Source organism: Centroberyx gerrardi, chromosome 16, assembly GCF_048128805.1.
Source record: "Centroberyx gerrardi isolate f3 chromosome 16, fCenGer3.hap1.cur.20231027, whole genome shotgun sequence".
In the NCBI taxonomy this organism is placed as follows: Eukaryota; Metazoa; Chordata; class Actinopteri; order Beryciformes; family Berycidae; genus Centroberyx; species Centroberyx gerrardi.
In genome coordinates this window covers 20,041,680-20,067,790 of record NC_136012.1, presented here as the reverse complement: position 1 = coordinate 20,067,790, position 26,111 = coordinate 20,041,680, and the positions used below count along the sequence as shown (strand labels likewise).

At 43.0% G+C, this 26,111-nt stretch overlaps 1 protein-coding gene across 2 annotated transcripts in view; it reads left to right on the top strand.

Moving 5' to 3' along the window:
* The window catches only part of enox2 (ecto-NOX disulfide-thiol exchanger 2), a 168,888-nt gene that overhangs the window by 127,222 nt on the left and 15,555 nt on the right, over window positions 1-26,111 (top strand). For both annotated transcript variants that reach the window (XM_071900279.2, XM_071900280.2), the window contains 5 exons: window positions 10,718-10,873; window positions 16,082-16,288; window positions 18,088-18,321; window positions 20,243-20,455; window positions 24,160-24,266. In XM_071900279.2, the coding sequence (XP_071756380.1) occupies window positions 10,718-10,873; window positions 16,082-16,288; window positions 18,088-18,321; window positions 20,243-20,455; window positions 24,160-24,266 (917 nt within the window). The remainder of the gene's footprint in view (window positions 1-10,717; window positions 10,874-16,081; window positions 16,289-18,087; window positions 18,322-20,242; window positions 20,456-24,159; window positions 24,267-26,111) is intronic.

Below are 26,111 nucleotides of genomic sequence, written 5' to 3'. Positions count from 1 at the left end.
AACACAACAACACCATCTTACAGGTTCTATCTATCTCTGAAAGGGGCTGAAGACTCTAATACACACACATTTTTTGTCACGCTGTGGTTACTTGTTCATGGCTGCTAGCAGCTATGTTTATAGATTTGTGATATTGTGCGCTCTTCAGAGAGAGCTGAGCACCACGCCCTCTAGACTGATGTAATTCAATTGCCATTGGTTTAATAACATCGGGTTAACAGTTCGGAACCAATAGGTGATGTGAATGGGAAAACAGTGAGGCTTCATTGATTTGGTTTATTTATCCAGTGTCATCACAACCTCAGGGAGCATTTGTTAAGTAAGAGGTTCAGCTACTGGATCCTACTCTGCATCTATAATATAAAGTTCAGCCTAACCAATTCCTCCGCCATCTATAACATTAGGTTGAGCAGCACCCTCTCCCGCTCTCTATCTGTGAGGAGTCATTCTGCCATGTCTTTTCTCTCTCCTTCAGTAGAACAGCTTTCCCTAAAGCCTTTTATAAATCACTTCCCACTTCTTAGCTGAAATGCACTTTCGTATTTAAAAAAAATGCCAGACCTGTGTGCGTGTGTGTGTGTGTGTGTGTATGTGTGTGTGTGTGTGTGCATGTACGTACTTACAGACACAAAGTCCTCCAAATACACTTATTGAGAAATATTAAGGGACGCATACACACTCACCAACATGCACACACACACACACATTCACACAGAGGCCTGGAATATTTGAAATATGGAAGAGAAAAGCCATTCTGCTAAGGGGAGAGAAAAGACACAAATGGTAGAAGAACTCCTCATAGGGGGAGTGGAGCTGGACCTAGTGTTAGAGATGAAGAGTGGAGAGTGAACACACTGGCACTCAAGAGTCCATATTTAAGATGAAGTGTGTGTGGAGGGTGCTACTCCCTCCTACGGAGATTTTCCTATTGAATTTCATTTGCAGTACTTCATTTGCAGGCTGCTCTCAGCCTTAGCAGAGCCTCTGCCAGCTCTCTTCTAGAGAGAATCATACTTAAAATCATATGCATATACTAGTTGGTTGATCTTTGTTGGTGTGATGGGAAGGAATACTGATGGCAGGGACTGAGTGAGGCTTTGATCCATGTGCTAAAGAATAGATTAAGCCTCAGTGGGGGCAGTATGTCTTCATTAAAGCTGTTTTGTGGCAGGGAGCGGTTTCAGATGGGCGGTATAGAGAGGGAAGAAGGGAGGAGAGAGCGATGGAGAGGGAGGAGAGTCGGATGAAGAGGACAGCTGTGTCCCCCCCTCATGGATCACCTGGAAAAACAGCTGGTGCTTCCCTACTTTTCCCTCTTCCTTCCCTTCCTTCCTTCCTTCCTTCCTCCTTTCTCCTTCCCTGTTCCCCCTCCCTCCCTCAGCAACCCGAATTACCCAACATCTTCATTAATGTCTCATTACAGCTGAGTCAGCCACTGTAACCCCCAGCCACATTAGAGCACACGCTGTTCATCTGCTTTTCACAGAGCTGAGCCCTTTTACACACTTAGCCTGCACTCAATCACACTGAAATGCTCATCTGGACTCAAACAGTATACAGACCAAAGCTGCAGCCAATCCAGCAGCTGATGAGTAATGTAATTGATAGTGGATTCCCCCATTTCCAGTGTATTAATGAAGAGAGTGCAATAGTTTGTTTCATTTGAACTTAACATTTACATTTGCATCTCATGCATGTAGCCAACACTCTTGTCTCCTAGCTAACCAGAAGCGCAAGAGTAGAATAAGCTTAAATGATCAAGACAGTGTCCAGGCAGTTAAGGTAAAAAAAACAATCCTATATCCCCTGATTATTCATGTATTATCAAGAGCAGAGAAATGTGAGGTCAGAGCTAACCAGAAGTAGAAGAAGTGGGTCAGGGAGAAAGGGGCATGAAGTACTTGACAGTACTTCAAGAGATAGATACAGCAAAAAAATCAGGATTTCAAACAAACTCAACAGATTTGGATAGATTGGGGGGGGGACCTTAAGTGACTTTTTACAGGAAAAAAAATGCTTCTGATATGTAAAAGTCAGAAATGTGTTGGTGTTTTATCATCTCTCTACACTCTAAAGGCATTTTACATATATTACTCACAGTCATATAATTTCCACCCATGCTTTTTTACTTCACTTAAGCCAGGAGAATGTTCCTTGTTGAACCCCAGGAGGGATGGGTAAGTAGGAAGAGTAAGAGATCCACGAGTGCGCTCTCCTCTCGCCCCCTCTTTCTCTCTCTCTCTCTCTCTTTAACAATTGATGAGAAGGAAGAAGCTCAAGGTTGGCCACTAACAGCAGCCTAATATATGAATTTGAATTCCGTTTCAAAACCATTCAGCTGAGCGTTAGATGTACTCAATGTCCGTGTCCGTCTGCTAAACGTGACCTCTGCTCACATCTTCTTTTCTTATTCATGCCCCGGAATCTGTCGACTTGGGGGAGACGGTCAGTCAGTCTAGGGATTTCGTGAACTCTTGGCATAGTCACACACACACACACACACACACAGTCACATATAGTCACACACTCACATGTGTGCTGTCATGCGGTCTTTGTTACCAGAGCAGCTTGTGCCTTTGAAGTAATCCACGTGGATTCGTTATTGATTGTCCATCATGGCTGAACATCATCCTCCTCTCCTTTTTGTTTCAGCACTAAACAGCTGGGGAGAACTGCCTGCGTCACTCTCTTTGTTCCTTTCCACCTGACGTGTGTGTGTGTGTGTGTGTGTATGCACGTGCAGTTATTGTTTGTGCGTTTCCTGCGTGTGTGTGTGTGTGTGTGTAATGTGCGTTTCATGTGTCAGTTTCAGACTCATTCATTAAAAGAGCATTCCTCTCCTGGAATGCTTCAATTATAGTGGTTGCCACTATTTCATCCTCTGTGAGCTAGGAAAGCGTTTCTCCACCAATGAGTCTTTTCCTGCTCTCAGCCAGTGGATTTATCCAGACAGACAGCTGGATAAACAGACCGCTGTAGACAGAGGCTTTGAAACTCTACAGCTTTGCAAACCCTGGTTCAACTCCCCAATCATGACAGTGTTATTTCTATAGATGGACTGAACAGTGGTTGTATATGCTAGAATGTTATTAGTACATGTTTGCATTAGTGCGGCGTTTGGATGGAGGTAGGAATTGTTCTGTCCCCTCCTGCTGAATAAAGATTGTACTGTATTAATGCTAAGCAGAGATTGCATTGCTAGGCCATAGGCGTGACTAGTGTATTGATTGTGTGTTGTACCATTCGTAATAGTTGGCGTAAGCGCTAGTGAAAATAGGTTGCGTGTTACGGAGTCGTCTGCTCACCGGAGAATCTGGTTGTCATTGTTATCATCATCGCTGCCATTATCATTATCAGTGACTGAGAATAGAGGCTATTCTGCAGACTGCACAGAGCCTACATAATACATTGGCCTACAGAGGATCATAGAATAGCGGTTGTGTAAGTTTGTGCCACCCACAGATGTAATCGGTAAGGTGAACCTCTTCCAGCTCTGATGGTCCTCGCCGCTGTTGTAAACAGACCTCACCTCAGGTTTCCTCTGGTCATGGAGAACCTGGGAAAGTCATGGAATTTGACAATGGTGTTTTTTTTCGTGCCTGAAAGGATTATGGAGAATGACACATATCCATAAAGTTTTGGAAATGTCAAGGGAATGTGTTGTCAACCAATTGAGTGTTTAACGTCAAGCCTGTCTGCATGGAAATCAAGGTACCTTTGAGGGAATAATGAGTCCCAGGGGATAGTAGCCAGCCAAATCATGACCTGGGGCAAACATACTATTTAACAAAATGTAACATTTGAACATAGATTCTGACACATACTGGTCATAGAAATTGTGTCCTGTGTCCTGAACTAGACATGGAAAAGTCATGGCATGAGGTTAGCGAAAATGTGTTGCAATCCTGTCAGAAAAATCACTACTAGAGTCTGAGCCTCTTGGAGCGGAGATGGCAGCAGTAACTGGAATCAACATCTGGTTTCAACATCTTTGACATTTGACGGAGGCAGAGAGAGTATGTCCCACTCCAGGAGCATTCAGCATGTATTTCCATAACCTTCATCAATGTCCTTTCTAGCACTTCCAGACTCTAAGTGGAACCAGGTGGAAAGAGTTCCTTCTCTATATTTCTAGAGACCTCCCAAAAAGCCATTTATTATCCAGGACACTTGACAATATGTTGCTTGCATTGTGTATGATCTGGCTGGATTTATAGACTCTGAGAGCTATTCCTGTGGCTGTTGTATCATTGTGCCTATGTTTAGCCAGCTCCTCTGTGGGATTTAGTCTCTAGCTAAAGGCTAGACAGCATTAGGAGCCTCAAACACCAAACCACCTTTCAATTATATAGGTCATATTGGTAATGTGTAGAATTTTAAAAGAAATACTGCTAATGCTTATGTTTTTATGTTACCAGGCATTCTCATTTTGTGTTCAGGTCTGACCTTGAACGTTAAAAGAATATTTTGCCTCACCAACAAACTGCATTGCAGCACAGCTTCCACACGACAACCAAGACATCTGGAAAAGGCTCCTCTAATGATGATAGATGTCTCTGTTCACAGCAATGATGGGTTTGATTATCTGGTTTGTTTTTCTGATGTTTGGATTCTGCCTTGAGCCAAAGCTCCTTATTATAGCAAGGAAGACATGCAGAGCTAACAAAAGATGCTGGCCAACTACACACACACACACACACACAGAGACACACACACACACACGCACAGAGTACCGCAAGGAAAGCATTTAACTTTTCACACACATGTAGTTGCGATTTTATCTGAATTCATTTAGCCGCACGTACACACACACACACAAACACCCTGGAGAATAGATAAGGAGGCTCAAGGGACTGAGGACTGTTCCCCGAATAAACAACCAATCCTCTGTCTGCTGCATCCGGCTCGTCCCCACGCTTGCCACAAACCCCTCCACCCCTGCAAACACACACATCACACACACGCTCACGCTGGAATATATGAAAACCCAGTGTCATGTCTCGTGACAAATCACCTAAACAGTACTCCATATAGGAATTTCGATGGTACAAGACCGCCACAGATATGAGTAAGAGCCCTCTCATTCTCACACATTAGTTCACCTGGATTAACATCAGGAAATACATTATCTGACAGTTATTCCTTTGCCGTAAGCGTTTTCCCGTGCTTGGGCTGAATGCTGTGTCCCTTACTGCTGACTGCTCAGGAGCTGCACTGGTGAGATGCCAGAGGTTTTTTGGCTGTGTGTAGGCGGACAGAGGGGAGAGAGACAAAGACTCTTCACTTCGGAGAGATGTCTGGCAGAAAATGCTGCAGTTGTTACAGGGCTGCTGAAATGGGACTTTCTGACAGTTATTCATATCGGTGGCAGATATGTTAGATGATAGGCTCGATTTTTTTAAAAAGCAAGATTTGTAATAGAGATTTGAGGAGGGAGGTGTCAGATAAAGAAGAGGGATTTTGGAAGGCAGCATAAGGAAGTAGATTCTTATTTAGATGTAATGGAAATGTAAGGTGGAAGAACTTTTATAAACTGAGAGTTTGCATGGAGGGAGATTTTTTTCTTCTTCTCGGTTTCTATCCTGCAGGTAGGAGGGAGACCGTGGATGTCTGGTTGTTGGAGAAGTATTGTTTCTGTTAGAGAAATGGAGTGGGAGACATCCATATGAAAATGCAAAGAGGGAGATTCTTGGCAGAGATCGAAAGAGGCAGGTTTCAGCCTCTGGTAGGGTTCCAGGTAGCGTGGCTAGTTCGCCTCATTAGAGAATATTACCCAGCATGCCTCACAGCAGCTTCCGATGTCCCTCTCCAACCTCCACCCACCGCTGACTCTGCTGGGAGGGACATTTACCCTGGAAATCATAAAGGAGAGGGGAGGGGAGGGGAGGGGAGGGGAGAGGGAGTGTGACATTAATAGCCAGGAGCTTCACACAATCAAATGTCAGTTTTTTTTATTCCTCTCTGCACCTCCTGATTGATGGGCAGCTCCGAATGTAATTACCTTCAGCAAACCTCCGGGAAACAGATTGTCCAACATGGAAAGGACAGGATAGAGAAGACCGAGAGGGAGAGGGAAAGAGAGAACTTTCTGTCTGTCTGTCTGTCTGTCTCTGTGTGCACGCATGCATGTTGCAAAGAGGAGGTGTTTGCAAGAAGGCTTTGTGATAGTACCTTTTCCAACATGAGAGAGAATAGAGACAGCTCACAGTCACAGACAAGCGCAGTAAAAAGGATAAGACAGAGATGTGTGGCCATATGTGGGTGGACACAGGCCCAGAAGGTTTCTTTTGTTGTTCTTGTTTAAGAGGACCATCATGGTCTCTGAAGCTCTCTGTGGAGTTTCATACTGCTGACTCAAAGCGACCTGCTTACCCTTTTCACACAGAGTGTGCACAACATTCTGGCTAGTAATACGTATCTCGGTTAAAGCCTTATTCATGATAAACTGTTTTATATACAGTATGTGTCATCTTATTAACTGAGACTATTTGTGCCTTAAAAAGAGACTGTAGAAATGCAGAGCGAAAATGGAAATCCTCTAAACGCTATGCCCACCTTGGTATATTCCAAAATTCTATGAAAAAATAATTTGGAAGTTAAATGCAAGAGCACAATTTTTTTTGAAGAATCATTGAAGAATCATCAGAAATAAAATTCAAGGCTATTTTCCACAGATGCTCTCCACAGTGCCCATATTGAGCTTCCCTCTGAGAAATGTAGGAGAATCTTTAAGCCTTTTTCTTCTAAATTGCCAATTTTAGAACGCAGACCGCCACAGCCACTCAAGATGTAGCCGTCTCCGCACAGATTACTGCCTCACTTGATTTGTTTAATGTTGTTGATGTTGTCTCTGCAGATTCATTAGTCGAGACCGTAGCCAGGATTAATCCTTCTGTCTGTGCCCTTGATATTCTGCCCACTAATTTTTTAAAGGAAGTCTTGGAACTTGTTGGTCTGTACGTTTTTAACTATTATTAATTCATCCCTAATCACTGGCTTTGCTCTCGCCTATTTTAAGAATGGTTTTGTTGAACTTCTCCTTCAGAAATCTAATCTTGGCCCTCGTTCCCTAAACAATCGCAGACTGATCTCTAAATTGCCATTCCTGTCCAGGGTTTTGGAAAAAAAAAACAGTAGCCAACCAATTAGTTACTTTTATGAGCAGTAATGCTCTGAGGATTTTCATTTTGGTTTTAGAGTTCTTCATAGTACTAAAATGGACCTTCTCAAGGTGATGAATGACTTACTTTCTGCGGCTGATGGGAAAATCCTCTGTTTTCTTTCTCTTAGAGCTTAGTGCAGCTTTAGACTTGGTTGACCATGTCTCCTATTTGAGCATCTAAAATACTGGGTAGCCGTCTCTGGTACTACTCTAGACTAGTTTTCCTCCTATCTGCATGATGGAACTTTCTCTGTTGCTTTTGGGTTTTTGAGTCCAAGTACTCACTGGCAAAAACAGCCTGTGGTGTCCCCTAGAAGGTCTATTCTGGGCCCAGTCCATTGCTCAATATACTGTATATGCTACCCTTGGGTCTTTCAATTCCAAAACATAATATCAGTTTCCATTGTTAGGCTGATAATATCCAGCTGTATCTCAAGGTAAAACCAAGTGATATCAAGCAGTTGACCTGTTAGCATGACTGTTTTCTGGATATTCAAAGCAGACTGTCTCTTTCTTTCTTAAAATTGAATTGAGATAAGTCTGAAGCTATTATTATTATTGGGCTAACACTACTGTTAGTGCCTGAATCCATAACCATCTTGGCCCACTCCCATGGTGGTTTGGTCTCGTAAACTTATTCCTAAACCCTTCGTTGTACCTCAGGCACACTGGCTGATAAGAAAGGGTATCAATATTAATATTGCAACAAGATAAAATAAAACTCCAAAGGGAACACAGCGGCCTAATCTCTCTCCTTAGAAAGTGAATATAGTCACCTTGGCATAACGTTTATATATAAGTTCAGTTGACTGTGTGCATTGTGCGTGCATGTGTGTGTACCACTGTCATGTGCATTACCCTTGATGTATACATATTACTGTAGCCTCTCTCTTTTTGGAGACTTATGTATCCTTCATATCTCTCCCCCACCCTTCACCCCCCACCCTGTCACACAGGCACACAAACACACTTTTGTTTTTGTTGACATTTGTTCATGTTTGGTGTTTTTACTTTTTTGCTTACATTTTTATTCATCATGTAAAACACTTGTTTTGATAGGTCCTCTATAAGTAAATGTTGTTATTATTAGTATTAGTATTAGTATTAGTATAAGTATTATTATCATGACTACCCCTGGTAGCCTAACGGGTTATGTGTTTACATGCAGTAATTCTTTAACAGAGTACTTAGACAGAATACTTAAGTACCCTTACTAATATTGGAGTATTAATATGCATGACAAAGACACACTGAAGACTGAACACCGAAGTCCTGGAACACGGAGGGAGGGGAAGAGGGTCTGTTGGTGATGAAACGTGGCCTCAGGACTGAGGCTCCATTGTTAAAAGTGGAGATGAGAGAAGTCTGGTGCAGCTGAAAATCCTTAGGAAGAAGTAAATAATCTCTGTTATTACACACGGCTCTGCTACACGCTTGCTTCGGGCCTCAGGCTCTTAATGGACGAGGATAAATACACAGGCACGAACACACGCACACACACACACACACACACACACACACACACACACACCAGAGGGAACACAAGCAGCACTGCAGTGAAATTGCACCAGCCATGCCCTGATGTAACCAGATCTTTTCTTCATGTGAGCTTAAATCTGGTTTGTTTTCCATCAATATAAAACACATGGACTCATAAAAACATATCCTAGTTTTGCGTGGGCTTGGCAGAAGATTTCCATGAATGCCATTGCCAGATTATTTAACTATGTAAGCAACCTACAAATACAATATGTTAAGTCTTTTTTCCATAGTGATGCTGTATGTGTACCTGCGTTCTGCGTCCTCAATCCTTTTCTGTGCGAGGTGATTGTCATTCAGGTTGGCCACTGCAACACCCTCCCATCTTCCCTCCACCCTTCCTTATCTTTCCTTCTGCTATCCGTCTTCCTCTCCTTCACCTCAGCGGGCAGGAGAAGTCATCAATCGCCCTGGCAACCAGGGTCTTTCTTATCACCTGCTTCCTCTCACTCTGACACCTGGCTAGAGACTGATGGTGAGGTCATCAGTACAAGACGGAGTGAGCCATACAAGTTTCCATGTATTTTCCTTTGCTGTAGTTAGTCCATGTACAAAATATGTCTTCCCGGGCTATTTTTTTCTGGCTCTATCTGGTATCCGTTTCTCTTCCCCCATTTCTGCCCTGCTTCAGCTGGCATTATCACTTTATTTTCCTATTTATCACACTCTCTCACTCTCTAGGGACCTATTCCCAGTCTTCTATAATGCACATATTTCCTTATTCTCTTTCAGTGAGTATCATTAGATTCAGCCACTTTCTCTCTCTTGCAGTAGATTTGGAGAAATCACTTATGGGAGTATGCAATATCTATTTCCAATTAATGGTGTGTAAGGTGGAATAGGGAACCTTAGTTTTTCCTCATAGGCCTTATTGCAGTGGAGGATCAAAAGAGTCAAAATTAGAAAGGAATCCTGAAATGTTTTGTTATTTTCCATTCTGTTTGGAATAATAATGTCACAATAAGTTGTAAATATGAATACTTAATTAATCATGGCAAAATTCAAAAGAGAAATAGAAAAGATGAAACTGCAATTTGAAAATGAAAAGCGAAATCTAAAACTTCAAATAGTAAATGTAAAAGGAAAAAGCTAAATAAAGCTTTAAAGTTAAATGACTTCTGTAATGACTGTAATTTCTTTTTTCCCACATTTCATTTTGCCCCCGTGTAATATATGGCTCCCCCTGGTGTCTGCAAGGTGCCACTGTACCCTTCCCTTCTAAGACCCACCCATGGTGTTGTCTAATTGGATCACATTTCCTCATTTACATGCACAATACAATAATTAAAAATGGAAAATGGAAAAATCCAAATGAAAATGAGGAAAAAGAAGTAAGAAAAAATTAAGCAGTTGAATTTACAAATCTGTTTACATTTCTATTAACCTTTCTGTTTTGTCATTTTTGCTTTACAATTTGTTTTAGATTTACCTTTTCACACACGTACCCACGCACATACTGCACATAGTCCTCAGTCCTCTGCAGGTGATGTTGAGGCACATGCAAGAGGGCGATATCATTTCCATTTCAAAAAGCTCCGCGCTGTGTGCATATGGGTGCCAGAGCATGCGTGTGTACATGTTTTCCCAGCTGCAGTGTAAATTGGTATTGTGAATAAAGCTCCTGTGTAATGTATGTTTTAGTTCCAACTGTTACAGTATCTATGAGGTTATTGGTAATCATTCAAACCACAGGAGTGACAGAGAGAGAGAGAGTCAGTAAAAACTTGTTTAAATATGCATGTTGTTTGTCAGATGATTTATTCATGAATGGCTGTGTATTCTGTTATGTATGTATAGTCTGCTTGTATGTCACTGGTGTTGACAGAAGAATCACTCAGGGAATAAGTACACAATGTAAAATGGAACTTGAAAGATTCAGTATGGACTCAGCTGATGGCTGGCTAAAGGTTAGCTGTTAGAAACAAGTCTGTGTTTAAATGTTACTGTGTATGTGTCACTGCTTTCCCAGGAGTGAGTTGCAGTGTGTTCTCATCCATATTTCTCTCTTGCCTCCAGATTTTGACCCCAACCTTGGCATGATGACCGGCATTGCCCCCATGAACCCCATGATGCCCGGCCTGGGCATGGTGCCCCCTCCCCTCTCCCAGGAGGTGCCCATTGTCAAGGAGATCATCCACTGCAAGAGCTGCACCCTCTTCCCCCCCAACCCCAGTAAGTCCCAACATTATAATGCTATCCTTGTACCCCTCACCGCCCCCACCACACCACCTCCACTACCAGCACCACCAGACAAAAGAATTAACACTACTCTGAAAGACATCTTATTCTAATAACATGACACAACTTTGCCAATATGATCTATTGATGTGTCATGAAGATGTGTTTATAACTAGAAGATTCACCGCCTTGTTGGGCCAAATAATTTAACAGAGTATAACTGAGCTTCAGTTCAATTCAAAATGTTATATTCCCATACGTGAAATTGGTTTTACAGACAATTTTTTACAGTAAAAACACAAAACGAAAACTCATAATAAAATCAATAAAAAGACACAGTAAAACACAACAAAAACATAGGCAACAAATAACATAAAAGCACATTTAGTGTACATACTGTAGCAAATCACCTCAACCAATACCATACAGGCAAATATCACTTGGTCAGACTAGACGGAGGTCAGTGGCTCAATATAATACAATAAAAAGTCACTCTTCAGCACCAAACCAAAGAGGTAATAACCTGTGTGGCTCCCTCTCATCCTGTCATAGTTCAGGCCCAACCAGTATCCTGATCACTGTTGTGTCCTTAATGCTGTAGCTCAGCTCAGGACCATAAGACATGCATGATTGGACAGTCCATATTTCCAAAACCATCTATCCGTCCGTGGAAATGTTCACGGCAAGTCGCTGTGTATATTCTGAGTAGAGATGTGCTGCACAAGTTGTTGTTTATATTTATCTCACACACACCTTCCAATTATCCAGAGTTAGAATAGAAAGGCGTAGTGGGGGTTCTGGGGTTGATCTCACCCTCCCCTTTAAGATTTCCTGCCAGAGAAAAGTTTCTGCCTGGGGACTTTTTTTCAAAGCCATCTCACATGTCAGCTTCAAGGTGAACTAAAACAAAAGCTTCTCACCACACTAGGATGTGAGAGTTCACAATCCTTTCACAAAACAAAACACACAGTCTTGCTTCCTCTTAGGCAAATATCTTTTTTTTTCCCTCTACATCTTTGATGCTGGATATAAGATGTGCTTGTGTATTTGTGGTGTGCATTTGTGCTCAATATAAACCATTACTGTCACAATATGATGCAGAGGGGAAAGCTGATTAAAAGTTTCACTTCACCTAGGAACCTCTTTCTAGCTAGTCCTCATGGACGAAGATAGGGAAATTAACTATAATTACTTTGTAGAAGGGTGCATCTACACCCTCAGGCTGATTGTGGGGTCAACTTGCAAAGAACTCATCACAACAACTTTTGATCCTGTCGTAAACACTTACTCTGCAACCCAAGTATAACTTTTTGCTGTGTTGTTGGCCTGTCTGCCCTGATAGGCATCTGCATGAATTTGAAAATAGGCTTCACGGTTAGACTAAGAGTAAGACCATGTCCGAGATAAAATGCCCAATTCCAGGAAATAAAATGGTGATTTGGGCCCCAAGGTCTGAAGCTGTTTGAATCCTTGTTAACACCTTGATCATGCATGGACAACACACTCCCTCTGACATATTTTCAACTTCCCTCACCTCTCTACCCCCTACCTCCCTGCCCTATCCCCCTGACTGTGTTCACTCACTTTCTCATTCCCCGTCTCTCCTTATGATCTTCTTTGTTTGTCACCAGTGTCTTTGTCATGAAACGCAGTGTGTCTCTGAGCCAAGTAGTCTTCAGCAGGCAGACTTCAGAGGAAAACTGCTTAGGCTTGATTCTCCTCATGAAAGTCAAGTAGGTCTCTGAGGTGCAGCTCTGCTTCACACAATTAAACCAATAGGGATGCTGTATAGGAGTTTTGCACCCATAGGAACACAGACTACGAAACCTCTTACAACGAGATAGGCCAGGTGTTTTATACTAGTAGGGCAGGGGGGAAATTGGCACCAGCCAGATTTCAGTTTGGCTACTCTATCAGACAGTCAGGCAGGTTACTACCAGTCTCTTTTCTATTCTGCAAAGCAATCTGTCTTGTAAAATAATGAAAATAGCTGTTGAATTTTGGGATTCACCACCCACAAACGTCGTTTAAAAAATCACTTTCCTGCTCTGGTAGGGAGACAAGTCTGCCAAGCATTTTATTACAGTAGGAAGACAAACCAAGCTTTTTGTATCAGTAGGGAGACAGTCTACCAGACTTTATACCAATAGACAGACAGACCAGGTCTTTTACACCACTAGGAAGATGGGCCAGGCATGTTATACCAGTGGGAAGACAAACCTGACCATTTATACACGTAGGGTAGTCGGTCTGCCAGGCATTGTACCAATACACAGTTAGACCAGGCCCTTTACAGCAGTACAGAGTAGAGAAACAGTCTTCCAGGCCTTTTACATGAAAAGGATGTGGATCTGGTTGTAAGTCAGTGTTATTTGTTGAAGATATTAGCCTGTTAGCATCTTCTCTGTCTCACAGAAGCTGTGGCGCCTCACAGCAGGATAGGGCTAGCTGACGGGAATCAGAGGGGAACACTGCTGATACAGGCGTATCATTATTTCATGATGCATGCTGTCACAACCACTTTTTTGACACACATGGGGTGTAAAGAGCTGAAGAGAAGTCTCTTAGATGGCTAGAATGAAAAGAGCTCTGGATGCAGAGAACCAGGATTGAGAACCACTGCTGTAGAGGTTAAACCTGAGCTGATGTGACACAGTACACCGATGCAGATAATACAGGGTTGTGAGAGCTGTATTTACACGAGAAAGTGAAACAAATATTGATATCAGCTGCACTCAGGCTTTTAGCTAGTATCAGAGGGAATGGGCTGGCGCCTATGCAGTAGGTTGCATATGGTGTCCATCACAAGCAGTCATTACCCTCTAGCTGGACGCACTCAACCTGACACCACATGTAGCATCCCCTCTTACTGACCTTTAGCTGAGCAACAACAACCCTGCAGGTCTCCCTCAGCACTCTCTCTCTCACTCACTCACTTCTCTGTCTCCTCAATGTGCGTAGCCTTACCGTCAATGTGCGTCCTCGTCAAGCTCAAGCTCTTTTCCTGTTGCTCTCTTCTCCGTTTTCGTCAGTCAAACCCTCCCATTCTGTCTCAGCCCTCCTTGCCTCCTCTTCCAGCTCACCTAGTGCTATGCCTGTGTTCCTTTCCGCTTCACTGGTTTGAAAAGACTTTATATGCTCAACATTTGGGACCATGGGACCCGCTTTGATGGTCAAATTGGACATCAAGCTCTACCTTATTTGTCTATCTCTCTTACTTTTTCCCAACCTCTGAAGGCAGGCTGTCTGAGAGAAACACATTTTATAATTACCGTGAAGGGAAAGACTAAAGATACCCCTCTGAGCTTTGAGGATACTAGCAATGTGTCCCAATGTCACACACATGCACACACACGCGCACACTCCTACAAGCCCCAGGCTCTGAATAAAGAAGGATGCACAACTAGTGGCAGGTGTTTAGTCTTTTAGTTTCTTCTGCCACATTGCTGATATAGATGTGTGAGTGTGCTGACAGTGTTGTGTATGTCTGTGTGTGACAGTGCTGCAAGCATGATTTCTTGGTGTGTGTGAGTAGTTAGGTGTGTGTGCGTTTTTACATGTGGCATTACTACATGCAGGCAGGTTTATGTGTGTGCATGTCGTTTGTGTGTGAGGTGAATGCGCTTGTACTTGAATGTGTGTACTTGAGTGCTTGTGTATGTCTAGATGTCTTCCCAGTCAGAGTCCGCAGAGGGTTCAGGCCTCCTCCCTTTAACAGGCCCAGGACCATAAAAAGGTATTTAGCCAGTCTAGGTGATGGATGGTGATGGCCTGGGTTAGTGTAGCAGACCAGTGGGTGGCCACACAGACAGCAGACCTCAGGGACACATCTATTTCTGTGTGCTGGTTTGGAGCCAGGGACTGTCATGTCTGTTTCGACTCTTTAGAGTGCTGCACGCGAGCGCAGGGGGCTCTGACAGCGGGGGGGGAATTATGAGCTGATCATTCTTTTTAGCCAGAAGGAAACTTTGACTTTGGATTGTAATGCTTTCATTACTCGATACTCCCCCAACCCCTTTTGTGGAATACATAATCCAGCTGGTTAAGTTCGATTCAGTTAAGGAGCAAAAAAGACTTTTAGAGATCAATTTGTTAAGGAGCCAGTGGTCCTATTTGGCAGGGTTGGAGTTAATTTAATTTAAATTCAAAATGTTGAGTGAAATTGCTATTGATTGGTTGGTAATATAGAATACATTGTCAGTTGTATGATATATATATATATATATATATACATAGGCCTATAGAAAGTTAATTAACACCAGTCCTTTTTAGAGTGGGCGAGTGACAGAGACGACAAGGCCTTGCTAGTAATCCAGACATGCAGCATCCTCAGCGTTCCATTGATTAGTTGGTTCACTCCTTGTAGACCCCGCTAATCACATTCATCATGGTTGAGAAGCCTGATCTATTGGAGATTAGATCAGTCAACACTCATCTGTGTTGAATTAGTCATTTCTGCGGTGCAGGGGACATTCCACATGAGAGGATTTGCCATCACTTTGTGGCCAAAAGGATTTCATTTTCATGCATGGAATGGTTTGATAATAACATTTAACAAAAAAAAGAAAAAAACGATCTGAGTATATTGCTCCAAGTTATTATTATCCATGCATTTTGGCTTCATACTGTTTTAGGTCAAAGGAACTATGTTTTAGATATGGTTTAATTGATTTGGAGCATGACGATCTGGACTGTGAGCTATTGTTTTTCAGACTCTATGGAATGTATTCAATTAGATATGCAAATAACCCTAACAAATAACCCTGCAACCCTGCAAATAAATTGTCCCATTCTATATAAAGACTTCTTCGTTTTGGTTGTTTGTTTTAACCCTTTGGGCAGCCTATTTCTGAGTGTGATTTAGTTAAGCCATGTTTAATAGAATAGCATAACAGCTTTGCTGTTTGGGCTTTCATTAATTGATTTTACATAGAGGCTTATATTTGTTACTAATGAGAGAAGCCAACAATTTTCAATTCAATTTCAATTTCTGTCAAAGAGCATAATTCATACTCTTCATAGAGTTTTAGTGTTCTAGGACTGCTGAACCGCTGCACATGTCAGTGGTATGTATAAAATACACGTGTCTTTCATTAGTCATGGAGGTCATATTTCTACCAGCAGAGCATTAATATTTCAACCCAGTGTAGGCCAACACATAACTGTGTGTCCTCTCCTTTTTTCCCCACTACTTTTTAACAGACCTTCCCCCTCCGGCCACCAGGGAGCGCCCTCCAGGCTGTAAGACGGTGTTTGTCGGCGGTCTACCGGAGAACGCCACCGAGCAGCTCATCGTGGAGGTTTTTGGACAGTGTGGTGAAATCATCGCCATCCGCAAGAGCAAGAAGAACTTCTGCCACATCCGATTCGCTGAGGAATTTACCGTGGACAAGGCTCTCTTCCTGTCTGGTAAGCTGTCTTCACTCTAAAACCAGTGTAAACATTTGTCCCCCATTTGTCCCCAGTACTCCTATAGGTTTTTCATTCCATGGAATTTGTAAAGATAAAATTACCACTAGCACAAATTTCAAACAAAAATAGATTAGTTTTACTGTTATTAATTAATTAGGACACTAACAATGCTTGAGTGTACTGAGAGTTCCACTACCACTAGCTACAGGCTCAGACAATAGAGGAAATGAATCACTATCAAGTGGAAAAAGCATCTCTACTAGTCATGTGACACCAGCTTATGGTTTCTTATCTTATCTCCATTTCCCAGCAGCTTCCAGAGCCCAGATGTCTTAAATCTCTCTATGCAAACTGCTGGCCATATATCCCTGCTTCACAAAGCCCATTTAACATAGCAGCCGCTCCAGTTGCACCCTCAGCGTTATTTAACATGTGTGTGCATACATGTGTGTGTGTGTGTCAGAGAGAGAGAGAGAGCGGGAGAGAGAGAGATCCTGTGATTATACTGCTTTTCTGCAGTGAAACTGGAGCTATGGTCCATGCATTAGCCAGATGACAGAGCTGTGTAGCTTTCCCATAAATGATACCCACCCCACACACACACACACACACACACACACACACACACGCCCTATACAAACACAGAACCCAGCATTGACACACTCCAGCAGCCTCAACACACTGAGATCGCTGAAATTTTTTTTTTTTCTCCCCACTCTGACATACAGTACACCAACCACTTTTCCTGTGATGTGTGTGTTGGGGCTCTCAGGAATCACTGGGCATCATTACGGTGCCCGGTGAAAACACGCATACATACACAAACACACACTGACAACTCGCTCTGATCGTTGGAACCAATCAATTAACAAAGTGGGCATGATTTCACTTCAAGTCCACAAACAGCCATTAGTGAAAATTAAGTGAGGGAGTGAGAGGATGAGAGAGAGGGAATGAGGGAGATTGTCTTCCAGTGCCACTAGAGTAGTAATTAGTCTCCCTGAGTTTCCCCCATGTATTGACAAAAGGATACAGGCCCTCTTTACTGTAAAAACCCCTACAGCTGCAATATAACTTCTTACATGGAGGGATCACGCAGGCAAAAGAGGTAACACCAAGGGTAAGGAGAGATGGGTGGTAGACAAGTAGACGGATCAATTTAACCCCAATGAAGAGTTTGTTTAGTGGTTTGTCTCGCTGTCTGTCAAAATAAAGATGGTGGTAGATGATAGACAGACACGCTATTGACCCAGAAAGAGAGCCAATAATATAGACAGCTCATTTGTGTACTTTTTCAGTCCCATGCTCCTCTTCCCATCTCCCTCGACCCAATTGAAGCAAATTAATGCTTCCCAGCATATCATTGGCCCTAAAAACATGCACGATTTGCTCATTTCTGCTGTTTATGTTTTTTTCCTTTGTGGGTTGATTTTGTGAGCAGTCCACAAGATGTGAGACTCGGCCAATTATATGTTTGCAAATCATGGGCACAGTTCAGGAATAGAATGACCCGCATAGATATGAATGGGACGTGTGAAGTGGACAATCATCAAAAATTAGGAGCATTTTACCTGCCAGCAGGTAGACGAACATGTTGTGTAAACTCAACGCACAGCGCACTGTGAAAATGACTTATCAAACTACCCAAACAGATGAATTACCTCCTTTTAATCAGTGAATTCCCTGCTGTCCCTTCCGTTTCTCCACTTCATATTTACTTTTTCTTTCTTCTTTCTCCACCTCCTCCCATCTCCTCTTTCTTCTCATCCTTAATTCTACCACTGTCGCCTCCCTAGGCTACCGTATCCGTTTGGGCTCCAGCACAGACAAGAAGGACACCGGTCGTCTCCATGTGGACTTTGCCCAGGCCAGAGACGACCTGTATGAGTGGGAGTGTCGCCAGCGCATGCTGGCCAGAGAGGAGAGACACCGACGCAAGATGGAGGAGGATCGCCTCCGGCCGCCCTCCCCTCCTCCCATCGTCCACTACTCCGAGCACGAGTGCAGCCAGCTGGGAGACAAGATCAAAGGTTGGTAGTGTGCTTGTAAAGTACACGCACAAAGCACATACAACACCATATGTTCATAATAGCAGAGAAAGAAGGAATAATGCTTGGTAAAGAGATGAGCTCAAGAGATGTGTTAGAAAAGTCTTTCTGTAATCAAGCTAAGGGCATTTTCAAATAGAGCATAAATTCAAATGGTCACACAGTTAATGAGCAAGTACAAGTGAAAGTGAAAATCAAGCTGGATGCATTCATGAGGCTATCATTATTCATGCAAACCACAAACTAACAAGGTGGGGAATAATGAAGCGGAATAGTTGGGGGGGGGGGGGGGGCTGTGTGTGGTTATCTGTGCAACTCCTTTTCAATGTGTGTGTATGTACAGTATGTGTGAGTGTGTGAGACCATGTGCACATGCCTCCAGAAGGCACCAACTGCAGGACCAGGCAAAGTTTGTTCTAAATATTCATAAACAGTACCTGGTGAAACTGACAATACCATTCTCTGATATACTAAATCATGAATTTGTTTGCCAAAGGTGTTAAAGAAATTTGCTCTCCCTCTCCTCACCTCTCCATTATCCTCTACTGCGCCCTCTCTACTCTTCTCTGCTCATCCTTTCCATATTCTCTCTCCTCCTCTCCTTTCCTGTCTTCTCTTCTCTGTTCTCAGCTTTCTGTCCAGCTTCTGGCTGAATAAACTTGTTTCGCTAATTAGAAATGGGACTTCCAGGTCTCAGTCACAATTGCCTGCTAACAAAATGGCTGCGACTTCCTGCCTCTTTGCCATCTGCGTATATGTCTTTTTCAGTTCTCCCTTTCTGGCCATGGTGTAAAAAAACTCCAGCTTGGTGCTTTTTTAGCCGTGGAGTTGTTTCTGATCACTCTAGGCTAGTGCTGAGAAACCACACACACTCTCTCTGAGTCTTCCACCCTGGTAAAAACATGTTTTTAGCCCTTCCAAAGCTAGTTGTATTTTCGCACCACAACCCCCACCCTCCTTCTCATGATAAGAAGCATACAGAGGAACTTTTTACCCAGTCTACCTATTGACTGGTTTCATCATCTTTCTCTCTCTCTCTCTCTCTCTCTCTCTCTTTGTCTCTGTTTCTTTACCTTTCCCCCCATCTCCCTCAGGTGTCAGCAAGTTCTTTGAGGTGGTTGTATGTTAGCAAGTACATGTGACAGTTTGTCACAACTGTTTTATCTTTTTCTCTTTCATCCACCGGTATAACTATCCCTCTGTCCTCGTTCTCTTCAGTTTACTGAGGCTTTATTGTTTCCCTCTTTTCTTTTCAATCTCGTCTTGCTCATATTAACCCTGACGCTTCTTTTCTCTGTCTCCTTTCCTTTCCCCTCGGCAAGAGAATAGTAAGCTTTCGGTGACATTTCTTTCAGTTTACCAGTTTCTCATATTCACTCTGACTCTTCTTTTGCTTTTTCCCTTCCTCCTTTTCTCTCTCCTTGGCCAGAGAAAGTTATTGAGGCGCTATGGGCATTAATCAATTCAGGAAAGTCAGGTGTCAGACACTTCACTCCTCTATACCTATGTGCAAACTTCATCTTGGATTACAGCACTTGAGGAAATAATTTCCTACAAAAACATGTCTGTTGATTGAGCAGTATCTAACTCATAAGAGGAAGTGATATTTCTAATTTTGAAAATGTAACCTTAAATATGAATCTTTATGCTGCAAATCTTGACATAACTCCAACAATCCTCTTCTTGTATTGAGACAGAATTAGTCTGCTCTGTCTTTGACTACTCATGTCAAGGAGGTAGGAGGAGGAAAGGACTTTCACTTTGACGATGTGTTTTGAAATAATTTTCAGCTAGCTAGCTGTAGCTTGCAAAAAAGTGTCGTGGGACTTTGCAGAATCTGCAATTGTTTATTTTGACTTGCCTGTATTGACCCCAACTGTTCCTGTCCTCCCCTCTCGGCCAGACGACGGTAAGTTTGCCGAAGCGGTGCGCGTCCTGTTGACCTGGGTGGAACGAGGCGAAGTCAGCCGCAGGAACGCCAACAACTTCTACTCCATGATCCAGTCGTCCAACAGCCACATCCGCCGGCTGATGAGCGAGAAGGCTCAGCATGAGAAGGAGATGGAAGAGGCCAAAGACAAGTTCAAGACCGCCCTGTCCGGCATACTGGCTCAATGTGAGTTTACTGTACTCCAATACACACACTATAGACTTTGATGTATAGTACTGTATATATATAGCCTCATCTTTGTAGAAGAGAAGGCCAAAGACAAGTTCAGGATCGCCCTGGCTTAGAGAGTAACTCCGTTCAAGTTTACTGTAATAAAAATGACTTAGCATAGTCATTGTTGTGCAGTACATGCACATCTACAGGAGGAAGCTAAAGATGAGTTCAAGCCTGTCTTGGCTGGGTTTCCTCAGTGTGTTTCCTATGGTAGAACCATACATACAACACAGACATACTGTAGGTTACAGTACAATATACAGCCATAGACATTTACAGCTGAAGAAGATACAAAAACGTGGTCAAGACTGTTCTGCCTGGAGTGTTGAATACTAATGAAACGTAAGTACAATGTTGTTCACGACCCCCCCATACACTCTCACACGATGCAGAGAGCATGTGAGTACAATAAATACACAAGCAATACACATGCACGTTCAATATAAAATTGGAGTCAAGAGGAGGTGACTTTAATATCCTTAAGGAGGGAAGGCTTTTTGTTTATTCCCTTTTGTTTATTTGTTGTTGGGGAGGTGGGTTAAAGGTAAGTTAATTGCTTTGGTGGCCTTTACCTTTTCACTGCTGCATTTTACATTCTAGGCATTTACATTAGCTGATGTTCTTATTCGGAGCGAATTACAATGAGTTCAGTGCAGTACTTAAGTGCAGTAGAATAAACTGTACGCTTTTTCTTTTTTTTTTTTTCTGATGAGCCTAACTTAGATGAAGTAGAGGATATGGGAGAGGGTATATGATTCAGTGGGGAGACGGAGCCGTGAGGTACTTGGAGAGAAGAGATTAGTTTTCAACCCAACGACGGAAGATGTGGAGTGACTTTGCTGTCCTGACTGGAGTGAGAAGGTCAATGCACCGCTGCGGAGCCAAGAGGTAAAAGAGTGAAGTGGAGTCCAGATAGAGTGACGGTCTGGTCATCGCAGGAACGGAAGTGCTAAGTGGCTAAGCAGTCAGTCTGTGCGGTTGTCACTGTTCACGAGGGATTCAGCGTCCTGCTCCTTTTTTCATTTCTTCCAAGATATTGCAAGACTATCTTGAAAACATGAGGGGAAAAATGGTGGTACTGATGATTGCACTGATGGCTGAAGAGCACATTGGAGTGGAATATTAGTCTGTGTGCCTTCGGTAGAAAGAGCAATAATAGTAAGTAGCCTAGCAAATTCATTGCATGGAAACAAGTGAGGCCAAAGATATAAATGCATGCTTAGCTCATTAGATGAAAGGCCAAAGGCGAAATCTACTGCTCTTATCTACCTTTGATAGCTTTGGCGTTGCAGCTCACAGTTTATGCCACTGCCCGCGGCGCTTTGTGTCCAGATATCCCACCAACATGCGTTGTAGCATGCATGTTAAGTAGAATGCAAACATCCTTGAGCACATATTGAAATGGCCAATTTTTTTTGTTTTTGTTTATTGTTTATTAGGTAGGCGGCAAGTAAATGCAGAAGGGTAGAAAGGTTGTGTGTGTGAAAGCAAGAGAGAGAAAGAGCTTCTGTTCCTCCTAATAGCCATCCTCCATCATCACAATCCATACAAACACTTATTTCTATTCATGAGTTTGTCTTCCTCTTGGTGTATTGCTGGCCATACTAATGTTAACACAGAGAATGGGCTCCTGCGAGGAGGTTTTACTTGTCTCACTTTGAAACAAAGATCTGTCCATATCAAATAAACTCTGCCTGTCAGCTCTCTAGGTTTGGCATCCATGGAGATCCGTCTCTGATGGAATATCATCCCTCATTATAGGCGTTCTCCATGTCACCTTAAATAGAAATGCCGTTGAAATGCTGTTCTCCCATTTAAAGTCATCTTGACAATGACCCTGTTTTGGTTGTTTAGAATAATGAGTATCGTACAATTAAATGAAGCTATATTGATGAAATATGGGAATGAGACTTGGAGCCTTGAAGGCTGTGGTATCAAATCAATCCTGTTTGCCGGCTGTCTGTCTCTGTTCCCCTCTGCACCTTTATTCTTGAAGGCCAACTTGTTTCAGGCTACTAGTTACTGAGTTCATGACATATTTTAATAATGAAGGGAGTATTCTCATCTGGTCATAGCAGACACACACTTGCGTATACACTCACATCCCTAAAAGCCTGTCCACAACCTTGCACAGTTTCCTCTCTTCTCTGCCTTCACCATCGATCTGCTCCATCAAATTACAGGGTTCTGGGAAGACACTATTGATCCCTGTACTGTTCTCTCTCACCACTCAGCAAACACACACACACACACACTTAGCTGGTGGTCTTATTGACTCCCTGTGTGTACATTAGGACCTCTGGGATACACAGGGCTCCTATACAGTCCTCTGTGACCACCCACAAGACAACAGACAGATAGCTGAGAGGGGAATAGTTCTATCAGTACGTTATAACTAAGCTAGAATCTGACAGACTGTCTACACCCAGAGCGGCTGCTGTCATACACATCACATGTAGGGGAGGTGGCAACCTCAAGGTTAAAGATTGAGGCTTGAGATCAGAAACTCGCTTGCCTAGTTCAAACCTGACTCTTTGACTCATTGACTCATTGACCCAAAGAGTCTGGGGACTTTGTTTGATGTTGCCTGCAGCGATAGCATCGCTATTGAGGAGCCGGGTATTGTGATTGGAGTATCGGATCCGTCTTGTCATTGTAGAGAGAGAGAAAATGTCATCAGGTACGAACATTACAGCTGATTCAATTTGCAAAAGTTTATGTAGACTGTGCAGCCAGAACTTGAAAATAAATGGCACATGTAAAAAACATTTTTTTTAGGTAACATGAACAGTCTGCTCAGCTTTTAAAACAAGGCCAACCTTGCTTACGGCTGCATCCCCTGCTGGGGCCAAACCCTGGGCATCAATATTTACCTTCACCGTGTTCACATCAGACAAATTCTGGGTCCTTAATAACTTGATGGCTGCCTACCCTCATTTGACTGACATACGAATAATACTTAGCTAGCGCGTTCCGATCAGAGCTCATTCTTCAGCTCCGTTTCAGGTTTGTAGACCGTCACCTGCAGGTACAGCTGGATGGGAGGTCTTACTAGCGAGGCTAGGAGCTTGCTGCTGTTCCCACACCAATCTGTAAAATCTGCGTGGGGGAATGAGTAACACTCTCCAACTTCATTGAGGTGTCCTTGAGCAGGTACTTAACTGCCCACTGCTCCAGTGGAGCTGCTCAGTGGCTAACAGCAGGAGACCGAGGTTATTCTTGGCAGCCCCCTATTATGACCATGCTCAGCAAACCTTCCCTGGTTAAGCAAAGGTTAAAAAAAAAAAAAAACAGTAGTAGCAGGGCTGCAATGTTAATGTGCGAAAAGGCACTGTTCTGTCAAACAGTATATTTTGTGTATTTAAGTATGTTGGAATTATGTGTGATTTATGAGGGTCTGTGTATGGATCTGACCAACCATCACAAGATGATGCATTGGCATCAGCTGGTAAGTAGATCACACACACGCGTTCACACACACAGACACACACACAGACACACACACACACACACCACACCACACACATACAGTTCTTTACATCCCTAGTTGACTCCACTTTCTCACTCCTCTGCTCCTTCCCACCCGCCCTCTGTCTGTCTCTCTTTCTCTCTCTGTCTCTGGACGGTCTCTGGCCCTTCCCTGCGTCCTGCCACAGTTGAACAGATTGTGTCTGTATTCCAAGCTGCTTCCAAACAAAAGGCATGGGACCATTTCTCCAAAGCTCAGCGCAAGAACCTGGACATGTGGCGCAAACAAGCAGAGGTTGGTACACTCTCGTTTTATCCTGTTGTTCACTTGAATCATGGGAAATTAGGCTTTATCCCTTTTTGTTCTTAATTTGAGCACACCCATCCCCCTCCTGAGGAGTTCTTGATGTTTGTATCAATACCTTAAGTGAAAACAGTTACCTTCGAGCTACAGTGTAACAGACAAGGTTAAACAACAACAGGAGGTATTAAAAAGTAGATAACTTCAGAAGTGAACAGACTAAGGAGTTTGAATAAAAACCAGGCTACAGGACTAAGTGTGAGATCCAGCCAGTTCCCAGGCCCAGGCCTCTGTCTCTTCCTCCTCCCCTCCTTCCACCTCTGCCCCCCCCCCCCCCCCCCCCCCCGTGAAGGGATACAAGCTGCTGGGTGAGTTTTCCATCGCTAAGGGTGTCCAGAACACAGGTAAATCTATACAAGTCTCCTCTCCTTGCGTCAAACGACTATGTACTCTCTCATTACTCGCTGTCTATTTTCACCCAGTAGACAGAACAAATTACTGATCTCTAGTTTTGTTTGGGTGGAAAATTGAGGTTGGACATCTCGAGACACGAGGGCGTATTCATTTCCGAATCTGACAGCATTTTTGTTGTCCGTTATTTCCTCATTATTTTCTATCTGCCAAATGGTGCTTTAATTAGCATGAGGATGTGTTGTATGTAATGGAGGGTGCTGGAGTGCGGCACAGTCCTCGGTCTAGGGGAGCTGATATGATCAGATCTAATCGGTAAGTTTCATTTTCTGGGAGTTTCCCAGCACCTCGGTATGAAAACAGCTGATTTATGGTCTAATTAACAGTCTAATCTCTGTCATGCACGCACAACAATGACAAATACACACAGCAGAAGCAGCAATTAACATGTATGCTATGAAAAACTTCTCTTTTAAAGGTAGGTGCTGGAAGGCAAGTAAAATTGTTACTCCAATGTTGCTCCAATTCCCTGCAGAATCGTGAAAATGGTAAAATGAACACACTAAAATAACAGGAGCTGATTGTGAGAACTCAACATGCTAGTGTCTTTACACACACTACACGCACTAGTCATTTTAAATGCTAATTTAAATAATGCTGCTCAGATGCTATGCCAATGATAGTAGCTTGTGTGAGATTGAGTGTGATTCACACACAATCGATGAGTGTTAAGATGATACATGCTTATCTGTTGATGCTTGTGTAAATGCCTGCATGGGTGTGACGTCAGTAAGATTAATGTTGTATTGTTGTTCTCTGTCACTCAGACCTTGAGGGGATCTAATCATTAGAGATTCTTCTCTCTCCTCTACATAGCAGGAGCTATTAAGATAGGAGGATCTATACCTGTCCATTCTTTCTCTGACTCATAATCATTACCTTCTATAAGTGTAGACGGTGTGGTATACACACCGAATACTCTGGGGAGTGCAGCATGACCAGTAGATTAAAGAAAAGAGAATACTGTGGATGGTAAAGCTAATGAATAGGTTCTTAGTCAGATAACAGGAACGTATTGTCATGAAAGATTATCCTTTTCCGTCTGAAGTGTTGGTTCAGACATTCTGTTCTAGTTTTTCTCTCAAGCCGTTTTACACTCTAACATCACATTAGCTGGTGAGAATACACTTTTTGTCATTCAGAGTGATACCAGATGCACTGTGTGTGTGTGTGTGTGTGTGTGTGTGTGTGTGTGTAAGAGAGAGAGGCGGACAGACAGATGGAGTCAGTGGAGCTCTTGATTCAGTATTAGCCTCAGCTGAGTCTCTAGCTCTCTGCTGCTCTTTAATTTGCAAGTTTACACACAGTAGGGAATCAGTCCAGCAGGAGTCGACGTGGAATGAAACCGGTGAATAGTCTGTGCATTGG